The sequence below is a fragment of the Bufo gargarizans genome, unplaced genomic scaffold (genome assembly GCF_014858855.1).
Source record: "Bufo gargarizans isolate SCDJY-AF-19 unplaced genomic scaffold, ASM1485885v1 original_scaffold_1370_pilon, whole genome shotgun sequence".
NCBI lineage: Eukaryota > Metazoa > Chordata > Amphibia > Anura > Bufonidae > Bufo > Bufo gargarizans.
Window position 1 is genome coordinate 1 of NW_025334326.1, and position 15881 is coordinate 15881.

The window sequence follows — 15881 nt, forward strand, 5'->3', positions numbered from 1 at the left end:
GATGTCACATAGCATGACAGTATTTCTGAATATTGGATTGTTTTGCCTGCATTTTATGTGTTTACCAGTCTTATATAATTTTCTGTTTTATCTTAAGGGTTGTGTGTGAGGTTGGACCAGCACATTATGCTCAGTCTGGAATCATTAATATAATGGTAAATGGGAAGGAAGGAATCTCGCCGAATAGTTTTACCTTTACCTACCAGGTACAGTTTTCAGATCTTTTATTTCTGGTTGTTTCTTATGTGTTACATCTAACCAATGAATATAATTTTAATAGGGGATTTGTCAAGTTTACAACAGTGGGACCCTGTGCAGCATCCAGCAAACATCAACACTTTATTATGGAGTTTGTAGTTTCCATATACGCTTGTAAGTGTTAAAGCGGTTATCCCATCTTAGACAACGGGGGCATATCGCTAGGATATGCCCCCATTGTCTGACAGGTGTGGGTCCCACCTCTGGGACCCGCACCTACAAGGAGAACGGAGCAGAGAAAGTTGAAGAGGGTGCACTACACTTGCGAAGCCGCCCTCCATTCATTTCTATAGAGCCGCCGAAAATAGCCGAGCGCTGGCTCGGCTATTTCCATCGGCCGTATAGAAATGAATGAGAGCGGTGGCCGCATATGCGTGGTGCGCTCCCATTCACTTCAATGGGAGAGTCGGGGAGCTGCGCCTGGTGGTGGACGGACCCCGGGAAACCCTCCCCGGATCTGCTCTCCTTGTAGGTGCGGGTCCCAGAGGAGGAACCCGCACCTATCAGACAATGGGGGCATATCCTAGCGATATGCCCCCATTGTCTAAGATGGGATAAATCCTATCAAGTGCAATGCAGATATGACCAAGAGGAAATTGGGTTATGTTTGCACTTACTGCTTGTCAGTATTTTCCTTTCATAATTCATTTGGTCAGTATACTTCTTTGGCATATATTATTTCTGTTCTATCAAAGGTTTGTAATGTAAAACTTGAGCAGATGAAAGTTTAGATTTTTCAATGGCAGTCCTGTTGTATCTTTAACATTGCCGGGGAAGTGACATTAAAGAATGTCCCAGGATGTGATCTACGATCATCAAGATTCAGCTGCAGTTACGCTTCCCCAATCCCTATCATGACTAGAGGCAATGCAAATGAGTATGTGAGTTGCAGACTGATGCTGACACCGCTGCAGTGGCTGCTTCCGATCTGAGCTCTGTGCATCCTTTGTGTCAGAGGATACTGTCAGCCTCAGATGAGGGTACCAACAAGCTGTCTACTTCTCTTGGCTCCCCTCCTAGTACATACAGGAAGTGTGGAATTTCTGATGCTCTCTGGCACGGTAGCTTCAGATCAAAGCTGACATCCGCCCTTTTGGGATTGCTCAGAGCTTCTGTGCGCCTCTTCTTTCATTTATAAGATATGATAATATGGTTGTGTGTAACTTTACTGAAAGTTTTCAATTGAATGCATAATTTCTTCCAGACAATTATGGATAGGGAAAATTAACAGAAAAAAAATGATAATACAGTGTTTTCTGGAAATATATAACTTTTATATTCCAAACCAGAGAGGTGAAAATTGAGCTGTCCCTGTCAGTCAGGTGCATGTAGTTGGTTCATGCTATGTATAATTAACCCACAAGCCAACTTAAATTGACCGGTAATCTGGTCAGTTATCAGGGATTTTCTATAAAACAAGTGATTGCTATTGCAGAGGCGACTGCTCCATGGAAATGCAATCCCCATCTCTGCTGACGATCAGGCAATTATTGGGAACACTTGGTTCATTCTTGGTAGTTTCCTGAAAAACATTGGTCTATGTAAAAGGACCTTAAAGGGGTCATCCCACAAAAAACATTCTTTAGTTTTCAAACCAGCACCTGGATCTGAATACTTTTGTAATTGCATGTAATTAAGAATTTAACATAGCCACTGAGTTATTCAATAAAATGTATCTGTATAGCGCTATCTGCTTTGTTTTTTTCTTATTTCTTTGTCCTGCTCACTGAGATGGCCGCACGTGCTCAGTTTCACCCTTCAGCTGCCTCCTGAGCTGTGATAGGGAGAGCATGGACACGCCCCCTGATCTGTGATAGGGAGAGCTGAGACACGCCCCCTGAGCTGCAGCAGAAAAGACACACACCCTGATCTGTCAGATTGATATTAATCTAGCAGAGCAATGAATGGCAATATCTCTGGATCCATGTGAGGTACAGGGCTGGTTCTAGGTTAGTTATAAAGAGATTGGCATGCCCCTGATTTTTCATTTTTTACATTATTCATGGGATAACCCCTTTAAGGCTGTAAGTTCACATTCAGGTTTTAATCAGGTTTTAATCAGGTTTTGTTCAGATTTTCAGTTTTGAGGCTAAAACCAGGAGTGGATTCACAAAAGACAAGTAGAATCTCCCTGTTACTTTCTCTACCTTAACCCCTTTGCAACCAGCCTGTTTTGATCCTTGTGACCAAGTAATTTTATTAATTTATTCATTGTTGCATTCCAAGAGCTATAACTTTATTTTTCCTTGGTGTAGTCGTATGAGAGCTTGTTTTTTGCAGGAAAAGTTAGTTTTTAATGGTACCATTTTAGGTTATACATAACTTACTGATCAACTTTTATTAAAGGGTGGTCTCACCTCAGTCATTGGTGGCATATCTTAGCCAGGGCCGGTGCAAGGATTTTTGCCAACACAAGCGAAGCAACATTTTGGCGCCCCCCCCCCCTCGCAGCTCACCTGGCCCTGGTCCCGTCTTCAGCAGCTGGCTTCTCCTCTGTGTGGTCCTGGTAATCTTTTCTCTGCTTCAGAAACTGGTTTGAGGACCGTATTTTTCGCCCTCTGAGACACACACCTAGGTTTTAGAGAAGGATAATAAGAAAAAAATATTTTCCATTACACCTCAGGTCAGACCAGCAATCAGACCCCCAATGTTCATCAGATCTCAGCTCACAGCCACAATCAGACCCCCAATGTTAATCAGACCTCAGATCAGACCCCCATGTCAGACATCATGCCGCCATGTCAGCCATTAGCCCCCCATATCAGCCATTAGCCCCCCATATCAGCCATTAGCCCCCCATATCAGCCATTAGCCCCCCATATCAGCCATCAGCCCCCATGTAAGCCATCATGCCCCCTGTAAGCCATCATGCCCCCATGTCAGCCATCAGCCCCCATGTCACATTTCTCCCCCTGCATGTCAAATCACCCCCCTATGTCACATTTTTCCGCCCTCCCCCAGTGTGCGCCCTAAGGCAGCCGCTTGGTCTGCCTTATGGTAGCACCGGCCCTGATCTTAGCAATACCAGAAGTGGGACCCACTCTTATCTCCATAAAGGGACCCCGAAAGTGAACAGAGAACTGCTGCACGTGGCGGCCCTCCATTCATATGGGAGTTCCGAAAATAGCTCAGCTATTTCCGGCAGTCCCATAGATCTGAATTGTGCTGTTGCCGCGCCTGAGTGGTGCGCTCTCTATTCAATTATATGGAGCTTTCGAAAATAGGCGAGTGCACTTGCTTGGCTATTTTCATAGCTCCCAAAGAAGTGAATGGATTGCACACTGTGCATACGCAGTGCACCCTTATTCACTTTGGGGACCCCATTCTAGAGATCTCCGCTGGGAACTACACATATCTGACATTGGTGGCATATCCTAGTGTTTTTTAAATTTTACTGCTTTTGCACAATAATAAAAAAATAAAAAATTTCTTCGCCACAGGATGCCGCAATAACAAATATGTGGTGGAAATTTTATCTTTGCAGTTTTCTCTGTTGAAAAGCTGTATTTTTAAAATTTGATTTTTTTGTTTACTTTGTGGTACCATGCCTCTGTTCCGCACCGCAGTTCTAGATTGCGAACCCATTCAAGTAAATGGGTCTACATCCATGATGCAGTGAGCACACGGGCGGGGCCTGTATATTGCGGACCCGCTAGTGGCGGGTCGCAATACGGGTCATGGCTGTCAACAGCCGTATGCTTAAGGCCTAATACGGGTTTACTGCTCGTGGTCTCCCATTTCAATGGTATAGAAGCCCTGATCCGGGTCATTAAACCCCTTTGATGCCATGGTTAATAGCTATAGCAATGTGTCCTATGTATTTGCATGTCAGCCTGGGGCCTAATAAACTCCTGAGGCTGACATACAAATACATAGGAGACATTGTTATAGCTATTGGCCATGGCATCTAAGGGGTTTAATGACCCTGATCAGCGCTTCTATACCATTGAAATGGGAGACCACGAGCCCCCATTTTCATGATTGGCGGGGTCTGACCACTGGGGCTCTGGACAATCAGTCACTTATTTGCTATCCTGTGGATAGGGAATAAGTTGTTGTGAGGATAATCTTAACTGTCGCCATGAAAATGCAGATTGCAGAATGTGTTAGAGCAGGAGGAGCTGAGCAGACTTTTATATAGTTTTATAGGAAATGATTCAGCAAAATTTGTAATTTATTCATTTGAACCTCTGCTATTTCTTTGATTAGTTGCCCAAGTGAACGGTCTTGTCAGTGATTCAGAGCCTTCCCCGTATAAAAGTGTATTCGTACATAGCTGTCAATCACTGAAAAGACCTCACACTGAGGCTACTGACCTCAGAAACAGCAGAAATTACACGTTTTCCTTGAAGAGAAGTGGGACAGAGGAGCTGTAATTACACCTGCTCAACTCTGCAATGTCGATGGCGTGTGGGTAAAAAGTGAGGAGAAGGCAGCCCTCGCAGGAAACAGCTCATCAGCGACTGTGCCGTAGTCACTATCGACCATGGCATTTGGGGGGTTAAATGATCGGGATAGGAGTTATCTCCAATCCCAATCATTGCTAGGGAGTCAGCTGTATTACACATCTGGTACCTGCCGTGTTAGGAGTGGGCCTACCTCACCACTGAAATGTGTTTAACATGGTGCATTCAGGATGGGGTCAACTACCCAGAAAGAATGAATGCAGTTACTTTCCAATTTCCATGCAGCCACCACAGGGAAATAATAGGCATGGCACAGTGCCCATTCCAGCCAGTGGTCTACAGGACAGTTCCAGAGGGAGCGACCCTCTTTTCAAACACTTTCCACCTTAGCGAAGAGATAAGAGACCAATCAGAGGACCCCTCTCTAATAACTCCCTATAAGGTGCATGAGAAAGTGCTATCTACATGGGAGAACTCCATTCATTTGATATGAAATCTAACTAAAGGACTTTTTTTTTTTTTCTTTTCCTCACCACTTCTAGGAACCAGAGCCGACATCTCTGAGACCCGTTGAAGGAGTGCTTGCTGGAGGAACGCATGTTACAATATCCGGAAATAATCTAGAAACTGGATCAAAAAATGATGTCCAAGTGTCCCTCGACGGTTTCCCGTGTAAAGTGTATGTAGTATTACCTTGCCTCTATACTATGCAGCACTCCTTCTTTTATAATACTGCCATTCTTATCTTGTTGTGTACAAATACACTCTGAATTTGAAGCGCAAGCAGGCAGAAGTACTAGGAATGCTTCATATATGGGTCATACTCTTGCAGAGAGTTGCAGAATCTTGACTAGGACATGAGCATTAATTAGGAGAGAAGGGAATTCACAGACTGCCTGGATAGACGGAGGCGAGGAACTGGTTAGAGCAGTGTTTTGGGAAGTTTACAATGGAGATTGGCTGCACACCAAATGCCAGCCAAATTATGTCTGAGAGGTTCCACTAATCAGGGCAGCAAATTACACGCACATCGAAAACATACTACCTTTTAGACCTGGTTTAGTGTTTTTGTCTTTTACAGATATTTTAACTCTAGATGATAGTTACTTATGGATTTAATACTGTGTTTGCCGACAGAGACTACATAAATATCTTAACAGGCAACCAAATCTCATTGGCTTAAACAAAGACATTTTGTTATAAGAGCTGGTTATAATTACAATTAAGCGGCATGTGTCAGCAATATGGCAGTGGTTGTATTTTAGGATTGAAGACGATGCATGATGTAGTTAATTCTGAGAGGGTCAATAGCTAATTGGAATGCTGTGTGAATGAAGGGGTTACTGTGCTGCTCACCAGAACCTTTGACTTCAAGCTGTGCTAGAGAACTTGCCAAATTGTTCCAGCTGTCCCTGTTGTATTCCGAAGCTTTGCTTAGAGATTTGCCAATTTGGCTGAAGAGAGATACAGTGATTAGTAACAAATGCTCCATGATTTTCAATTCCCTTTTAAATTATAAGTAACATCAGCCAATCCCACTCCAGCTAATTTTTACGTCTGCACATCAAACAAGGCATTTTAGATGCTCTGGTCCCCAATATGTAAGGGGACATGGCGCTTCATTATCTTTGTCTACAAGAAGAAAAAAAAAAACTTTCTCACATCAAAAGTGTAAACTATCATTTAGTACGGTGATATTCCTTACTCCAGCATCCCATAATCCAGGAGGTCCTGTAATCCATCTCTTAGGACAGTACTGCAGTATACTGTGGATTCAGAACACTGAGCAGAAACTGTCTAGAAAGTATGTCGCTAATATTTCTCTACCCTTAGCTTTCTATGGCCATTTTAAAAGGTCTCCTGCAGATGCCGGAAAGACACCACTGTACAGATCTATACTGTGTATAAGTGGAGATATTCTCTACTTGAGCCAATGCTTCTAAGTGGAGAACATTTCTGTACCTGTGGCTGACAGAAGACTCATCATCCTCAGTAGAAGCCTCAAGGGTTTCTGTGTTTAAAAGGCCTCATGCACAAGACTGTTGTTGTGGTCCGCATCTGAGCTGCATTTTTTGCGGCTCGGGTGCGGACCCATTCACTTCAACGGGGCCGCAAAAGATGCAGACAGCACTCTTGCTCCGTTCCGTGGCCCCTCAAAAAAAAAAAAATTGCATGTCCTATTCTTGTCCGTTTTGCGGACTAGAATAGGCATTTCTACAATGGGCCACCCGTTCCGTTCCGCAAATTGCTGAAGGCACACGGGCAGCTTCCGTTTTTTTTTGCGGATCTGCAGTTTGCGGACCGCAAAAAAAAACAGAACGGTCGTGTGCATGAGGCCTAATTCTCATAATCCAGTAGTTTCAGGTTCCCCTATGTGAATTTTACTGTTTTGCTTGTATAATTAAAGCCTTCTTCGCTGCATATCCCATCATCTGTTTGAAATTGAGAAAAAGTGAGAAAGATAAAGGAAACGCCATGAAAAGCATACGTAGCCGCCAGTAGTTTGTCCGACAGACCTCTAGTTTCTGTGACCAGCTTTAACGTGAAAGTCTTCAGTGTTAGGCAAACCTAAATTAAATGATATCGATAGATATACTTCAATGGTCTGTGACACAATTCAGTGTATTTCTTTATTACTTTCAAATTATGATGCTTGCTAAATGTTTCGCATGACCCCAAAGACCCCCAAATCGCTAAGCTTAGGGCACTACCTTACTTAATCTTTAATCTTCTGAAATCCATACGTAGGTAGCATTGGCCCACGTTTATCAGTGTATTCCTGGATTATTTTATCTTACAATTATCCCAGCTAGCCTCAAGGATTTACTAGCTGCCATATGGTTTGTCTGTTTTGCTTGTGGAAGACATGAAGCGTGAAGGATACACACATTTATTGCTTTGTGCTTATTCACCAGTCATTTTATGGAAGACAATTACCTGTTTAGCATCGCCCACCTGACATGTTTTTTTTTATCTTCTTCATAGCATTTCATTTGGTGAAGAAATAATCTGCATTACAAGTGAGGCAAAGAAAGAAGGAAACGTCAAAGTGAAGATGTCCTATGGTACGAACACCTTAAAAGAAGCTGGAAAGTTTACATACAGAAGCAATCCCATCATTTCCCAGTTTTACCCTGATCGCAGTTTTGCCAGGTATTTAGCATTGTTTTCTGCTGCAGTATCATATCTTGCTAGACCATACAATGTGCATCCTTTATTACAATCCATGAAAAAGACTGTTAAGTAAGGATGATTAAAAAATACACAGCGCAGAAAATCCTAAAATAAGCATAAACCATATGGGGTGAAAATAAACATGTACTAGTAGAAATCACTAATAATATATTGACAGGGACAGCTGTGTCCAAAAAAATGAGGGCTCGTTCACATCTGTGTTTAGCTTTCCATTCTTCTGATCTGTCAGAAGAACATGAAAATGAAAAATAACTGATCCATCTTTTGAACATCAGTTTGCATCAGTCTGTGTCACTTCCATTAGTGATCAGTTATTTTTGGCAGAAGTAGTGCTGCATGCATTTCTTCAGTCCAAAATAACGGACCTGTGACAGAAATGACAAAAACTGATGTTGGCTGATCACAACTGATACTTAAAAAAATAAATGAAACCCCAGACAAAGCCATTGGCAAAATGCATCAGGTGTGGTGGGTCTGCGGTGAATATGGAGAGCTCCCGGTTCTCCCCCAAAAAGTGATGTCTGGGGAGAGAAGGATTGGGTTAATTGAATTTTTTTTGTTCTCCCTAGAGATGAGCCACAGCCAGAGGTGTCTCAATTAGTGTTGAGCGAACTTGTGTTTCAAGTTTGGCGTGCAAGGTTCAGGTTATCTAAGAATTCTGTTGTGGATTCCACTACCACAGACCATAACTTATAGTCCGTGATAGCCAAATCCATAACGGAAATCTTAGATAACGCGAAGCTTGTACGCCGAACTTGAAACACAAGTTCGCTCATCCCTAGTCACTATGTGTATGGGGGAGTTATGAGAGAGAGTGGTCAGCTGAGAAAAGCTGTATGGACGCCATTAATTGCAGCAGCAATGCTTGCCAACAGCATTCAGTTTTATAGTGCAATATATAGCAGCAGAGTGCTGGTGCCTTCTACTTACAGCACCACAAATAAACCCCTAAAAAAAAAATCTATATACAAACGGCTCGAGCGCTAACACCCTGAAATAAATGAATGTGTTAGTAAACTCAGAAGTAAGGCTCCTATTCAGAAGACCAGTACCTGTTATCCTCTCCTGAGATGTATGTCTCGATCTTTCTCATTGCGACTGGTATGTGCTCCCAATGGCTGCTCTCAGCTGGGTCAGTACCGTCTTAAAAATCCACAAGGTTTCTTTGCTTAGCAAATCAAGCAGAGGAGCCTGGCTGGTGGCTCACCTCGCAGACAGTAACGTCCAGCAGATCTGTCCACTAGTAGTGGCAGCAGATAGTGGGGATGCACATAAGCCACACATTTGGGGGGCTCCTAGCACGGTTTGCTACAGCAGGAAACCTTGTGGATTTTTAAGAGTGCGCTGATCAAGTTGGGAAAATCAGGAGTATGTATTGTCAGAATTAGAAAGATCGAGACCTACATCTCAAGAGAGGATAACTGGTCTTCTGAATAGGAGCATCACTATTGTGTTCATTGCAGTTCAGTGACATATTGTTTACGTCAGACAATTAGCATAAGTGCTGTCTGTATATTGCTCTTATTAGCAGTTTGTAATTCATAATATACCTAATGTAGGGATGCATTGATATCAAGGTGTTTGCACCAAATAACAATGTATGGCCCCTTTCACACGAGTTAGATACGGATGCGTTCAGTGAAACTCGCACAATTTTGCAAGCAAGTTCACTGAGTTTTGTCTGCAATTGCATTCATTTTTTTCCCGTGCAGGGGCAATGTGTTTTTGTGTTTTTCACGCGCATGATAAAACACTGAAGGTTTACAAACAATGTCTCTTAGCAACCATCAGTGAAAAACACACCGCACCCGCACTTGCTTCCGGATGCAATGCGTTTTTCACTGAAGCCCCATTTATTTCTATGGGGCCAGAGCTGCGTGAAAAACGCTGAATATAGAACATGCTGCGTTTTTCATGCAACGCAGAACTGATGCGTAAAAAAAAACACTCATGTACACAGACCCATTGAAATGAATGGGTCAGGATTCAGTGCGGGTGCAATGCGTTCACGTCACACATTGCACCCGCGCAGAAAACTCGCTCGTGTGAAAGGGGCTTTAGAATGGCTGTTTATCTAAACTAAGACTTGAACTGTGACTGTAGTACGCCATGGTGATGTACTTTTTTTTTTTATTTATTCAGTGGAGGAAGAAATATCACCATTTCTGGGATAGGATTTAATCTTGTGCAGCATTTCAGCATGATGGCCACATTGCAAACAAGAAGAGAGAAAAGAGAACTGGAGGATCATGGCTGGCATATAGTAAGTATTAGGGTACTTTCACACTTGCGTTGTGAGCATCCGGCAGGTTGCTGGAACTGCCTGCCGTATCTGGAAATCCGTATGCCAACGGATATAATTTGTAGACTGATCCAGATGCGGATCCGTCTGACAAATGCATTGAAATCCCGGATCCGTCTCTCCGGTGTCATCTGGAAAAACGGATATAGTATTTATTTTTTTCGCATTTTTAAAGGTCTGCGCATGTGCATTCCGGCAAGTGTTCCGGAATTTTTGCCAGAGAAAATACTGCAGCATGCTGTGGTATTTTTTTATCTGGCCAAATACTGTTAGAGGGACTGAACTGTATGCGTTTTGGACTTTTCCACATTTTTGCACGTTACACCAATAAACTTAAAGGTATTTTATTGGGATTTTATACGATAGACCAACACAAAGTAGTAAGTATGTGTGAAGTGGAAAGATAATGATACATGGTTTTCAAAATAGTTAATAAATAAAAATCTCAAAGGTGTGGTGTGCATTAGTATTCAGCCCCCCGTAGTCAATATTTTGTAGGACCACCTTTTACTGCAATTAGAGCTGCAAGTCTTTTGGGGTATGTCTCTATCAGCTATCTGTACATCTAGAGGCTGACATTTTTGCCCATTCTTCTTTACAAAATAGCTCAAGCTTAGGCTACTTTCACACTGGCGTTTCTGGGTCCGCTTGTGAGATCCGTTTCAAGGCTCTCACAAGCGGCCCAAAAACAGATCAGTTCAGCCCCAATGCATTCTGAATGGATAAGGATCCGTTCACCATGCATCAATTTGACTGCGTTTGGTCTCCGTTGCATTTTTTTAGACGGTCACTAAAACGCAGCTTGCAGCGTTTTGGTGACCGTCTGACTAAGCGGAGCCAAACTTATCCGTCCCGACTTACAATGTAAGTTAATAAGGACGGATCCGTTTTTCACTGACACAATATCGTGCAATTAAAAACGGATCCGCCTCCCATTGACTTTCAATGCAAGTAAAGATGGATACGTTTTGACTTTTTTTTTATGAATAATGCAAACTGATCTGTTCTGAACGGATACAAGCATTTGCATTATTGGTGCGGATCCGTCTGTGCAGATACAAGACGGATCCGCACCAAACGCAGGTGTGAAAGTAGCCTTAGTCAGATTGGATGTAGAGCGTCTGTGAACAGCAATTTTCTTGCCACAGATTCTCAATGGGATTTAGGTCTGGACGTTGATTATGCCATTCTAACTCATGATTATGCTTTTATCTAAACCCGGGATGCTCAACCTGTGGCCCTCCAGCTGTTGTAAAACTACAACTCCTACCATGCCTTTCTGCAGGCTGATAACTGTAGGCTGTCCAGGAATGATGGGAGTTGTAGTTTTGCAACAGCTGGAGGGCCGCAGGTTGAGCATGCCTGATCCAAACCATTCCATTGTAGCTCTGGCTGTATGTTTAGGAACCTCCTCTCAAGTCTTTTGCAGCCTTTACCCGGTTTTCCTCCAGGATTGTGTTTAGCTCCCTCCATCTTCCCATCAACTCTCACCAGCTTTTCCCTGTCTGAGCTGAAGATGGTGTGTTCAGGGTGATGTGCAGTGTTAGATTTCTGCCGCCCATTTTTGCTTTTAGGCCAAAGTTCTTCTTTGGTGTTATCTAACCAGAGCATCTTCTTCCATGTGTTTGTTGTGTCCTCTACATGGCAAACGGGACTTCTTATTTCTTGCTTTCAGAAATGGCTTTCTTCTTGCCACTCTTCCATATAGGCCAGATTTGTGGAGTACATGGCTAATCGTTGTCCTATAGACAGATTCTCCCACCTGAGCTGTGAATCACTGCAGCTCCTCCAGAGAGACCATGGGCCTCATGGCTGCGTCTCCAATTAGTGCTGTCCGTTTAGGTGGACGGCCATGTCTTGTTAGGTTTGCCGTTGTGCCATACTCCTTCCATTTTCGTATGATGGATTGAACAGTGCTCTGTGAGATATTCAGAGCTTGGGATATTTTTTAGAACGCTGATTTACACTTCTCTACAACTTTATCCCTTCATTAATGAGGCACGAAGCAGAGTTTAGTATTTTGATATAGTAATTTATGCAAATAAATGTATTGCTACAACTTCGGAAAGGCCTCCGCGGAGGCCATACATTTTACAGTTTGACAGTGCCCATATTCTTAATAAAGTTTTTAAAAGAATCTGGTTCGTATACAGCAATCCGAACCTGATTTGTATCGGCTATCTCCGGCGATCCCATAGAAATGAATGGAGCTGCTCTGTCTAGCCATGGGACCCTCAACAATTTCATAATTATCCCCTATACTGTGAATAGGGAATACATTTTTATAACTGGAATTCCCTTTTAAGCCAGATCCCCCACAGTCATTTCACTGCCAAAAATGGAAGAGATCAGCTGGAGATTAACTCCTGTTTAGTCGTCGGGATTTTTAAAAGCCTATTTGTTTGAGAAAATGCAGGAAGTTCTGCAGATTACAAAACCCTGGGGCAAGATTATTTGCTGTTTTCTTGTATGATTCATTTTTAGATTTTTCATGTTGGTTTAAGTATTCATGCAGTTTTTATGCGGTTTGTTGTTTGGTTCACAGTTTACCTGTTTGTTAACAAGCCTACTGTTATTCTGGAAACAAGAGCTGGTCATTTATCAGCTATCCTCCACACGGTGAAAGAAGCATTGTTTGAAACGTAAAATACATCTAGTAAATTATTATACACACTAGTTTTATATACAGTATACCAAAACGTGGCTAAATTAGGTCTGTTTTACTAGTACCCAGGGCTTGCATCGTTCTTGTCGTCGATTCAGTGCAGCAGTCTACTTCTTACTGTGCTCTATTAACTGTGTATAAGTGTGTAAAATGTCAGTTATCCATAGTATGTTATTTGAGAGGTCAGCAGTTTTCTCACTTTATTCTTAACAGATAGAAAAGGAAGACATCCTTGAGAAAGTTGATGACACCGTAATAATATTCTCCTCTCCTCAAGTACCGGAAAATTACCAGAACTCAGAGGTTATTGTAGTGATTCAAATGGATGGGTTTGTGACACCTCTGCAGACAACTGATCTCTCTTTCAATTATCTCCATGATCCTACTTTTGATAACTTCACAGATGGGATCAAAAAACAAGTGAACAATCTCATAAATGCCAAGGTAACTATACTGAATACCCTGCTGATGGTGTTGATATGGTAAACTTGTCTGCATTTGATCCTTGGGAAGTCCTCTCTTGTGTGGCCTAGTTGTTGAGGGCAAGTGTTCTATCATTACTATTTTATTTTTTTACAACGTATATCACATTTCACTTCAACATTGGGTCAAATTAAGGTGAATAAAAAAGATTTCCAGGCCAAGAACTTGAACATGTTAACTAATTTGCTTATACTGCCCTCTAGTGTCTATTGATTGTTTTTTTAACTACGGTATGTAAATTATTGTAAGCCAACCAATGGCAAATTCCATTCTTCTAGAAAGAACATTTTCCTTGGTCATAAATGTATAATTGAAGATGCTTAGAAGGCTTATTGTAGACTATCCACCCATTCTGTCTCACTTGATGCGTAACCGCATCCAAAATGTACCCCAAAAAAAGGCAAACATTTGTTTGCGGAGTCATTTTTTATGACAATATTGCAGTTTATGTATTGGTTTATTCACTTTCTGTTCTTGTTATTTAGGGCAATAACCTAAATTCCGCAATGACCATAGAAGAGGCAAAAGCTTTTGTCGGTGAAGGCGTTTGCAAGATAAATACTTTAACTGCAACAGACTTGTACTGTGTTCCACCTGAAGAACAACCTCCACCCAGAAAGCGCCATAAGAGAGACACCACAGACAACTTGCCAGAGTTCACGGTATGGACATCATTGGGGTCTTTTCTCAAACTGGTGTAAAGTAGAAATGGCTTAGTTGCCCATAGCAACCAATCAGATTCCTCCTTTCATTTTCCAAAGGATCTTTCCAAAATGAAAGGTGGAATCTGATTGGTTGCTATGGGCAACTAAGCCAGTTCTACTTTACACCAGTTTGAGAAATGACCATACATGTTTGCTCGGGTATCTTTTCCCCTCATGTTGCCATCTGGTTACTGTAAATTCTTTGCCCAGTAAAGGTGGGCTGTGAAATAGTGGAATTTTTTTTTTTTTAATGTTTAACATTTTTGTCTTGCATAGGTTAAATTTGGAAACCGAGAATGGATACTGGGAAAAGTAGAATATGGACAGTCCCCAGCAATTCCCTTGCACATAATTATTCCAGTAGTGCTCATACCAATGATCCTAATCATTGTCATAGCTGTCTACTTCTATCGGTATGTAGTGCCTCAAGTTGACCTAATACAAGTATGGATATAATAACCTGAATGTGTGTGACCACCTTGGTAGTCTGTTTGCGGCTTGTGATACAATGAACTGCAATCCTAAAGGGGTTTACGGTTATAATTCTATAGCCTGCCGCTGGTAAAAGAAAGACCGGGGGAACATGGAGCAGGTAAGTATGAAACGTCTTCTACAGGCGCTATGCTGAGGGGGGTTACTTAAAGGGGTTGTCTCACCTCAGCTAATGACATTTCTCATGTAGATAAAGTTACTACAAGACACTTACTAATGTAGTGTGATTGTATTGCTTCCTTTGCTGACTGAATTCATTTTTCTCGCTAGTATCATTGGGGGACACAGACCGTGGGTATAGCTGCTTGCTGCCACTAGGAGGCGACACTAGGCTAAGAAGTGATAACTCCTCCCCCGCAGGCTATACCCCCTCCAGCCTGGAGAGAGCATATCAGTTTTTAGCTTAGTGTCGTAGGAGGCAGACCTCCCTGCTTTTGCAGGGCGGCTTACCTTTATTATTTTATTTTTTTCCTCTTTTAGGTTGGGGAAACAGAGTCGCCTAGCCACTCTGTCTACCCCGGGAGCAAGGCCGGTGTCGGAATCCCTCACCGCTCGCCCTCCCCAAGAAACAAAAGTGGACCAGGGCAGCCCAGCTCCCCTGCTTCCCGCCAGCCAAGGGGGTCACCTGAATCCGGCGAGACCCTCCGCCATTCCAGTCTCCTGCCACTTCGTGTGCCAGCGGCTGAAGAGGTGACCCTGCTGGTACTCTGAGAAAGGGTGAAGAGAAGAGGATGAAGATGGGGTGAGTAGTCCGTATTGGGTAAGTACCTCGGCCCTTCCCCTCCCCCTTCTCCCTTCCCCCCCGGTCACCTCATCATAGATGGAGGACCTTTTTCCTCAGGTGGGCCATTCATGGTGAGGGCCCCACATTACCTCAGGCCCAATGTAGGTTTGGGCTTCTGTCCATACGGGGGGCCTGGGTTCTCCTCAGTACGGCCTGCGGGGTGAGCTCCCGCGGCTGATGTTCAGCCAGGGCACTTACAGAGCGCCGCTTCCGGTCACTCCACTCCCGGCCGGCTATTCGTTTGGCCGGCGCCAAAAATTTAGCCCCTGGCTCCACTTCGGGCCTACCGGGATTCAGCCCGTGCAGTTGTTTTAGCGGCACGGGATGAGTTCCCGCAGCGAGAGTGGACACTCCCCCTCCAAATCAGTGGGCAGACATCGGCGGTTGCTCTTCAGGCCCCGCTGTGGTAACCGGCTGGCAGTACCGCCCGGTCGGCTGTGCGCCGAACTTTATGTCCCGGCTTTTGCGGCCTACTAGGCCGCAACTTTCATTCCAGTTATGGAGGGGGCGGGTCCGTCCTTTTGGCGCGGATTCTCCCCGACTAGCTGTCGCTCCTCCCCCAGGTGCCCCGCTGAGCTCCGCATCTGGTCCT

General features: G+C 43.4%; 1 protein-coding gene across 1 annotated transcript; it reads left to right on the top strand.

The window, feature by feature from the left end:
- Positions 1-97: 97 nt before the first annotated feature.
- Positions 98-15008, top strand: LOC122923218 (plexin-B2-like; the record flags this gene model as incomplete). The annotated part of the gene is made up of 9 exons (XM_044273972.1): positions 98-206; positions 5207-5343; positions 7650-7817; positions 10002-10122; positions 13040-13270; positions 13795-13971; positions 14290-14426; positions 14565-14605; positions 14986-15008. Coding segments are annotated over 9 exons (1144 nt in total), but the record flags the coding sequence as incomplete, so codon positions are not given.
- Positions 15009-15881: the final 873 nt, after the last annotated feature.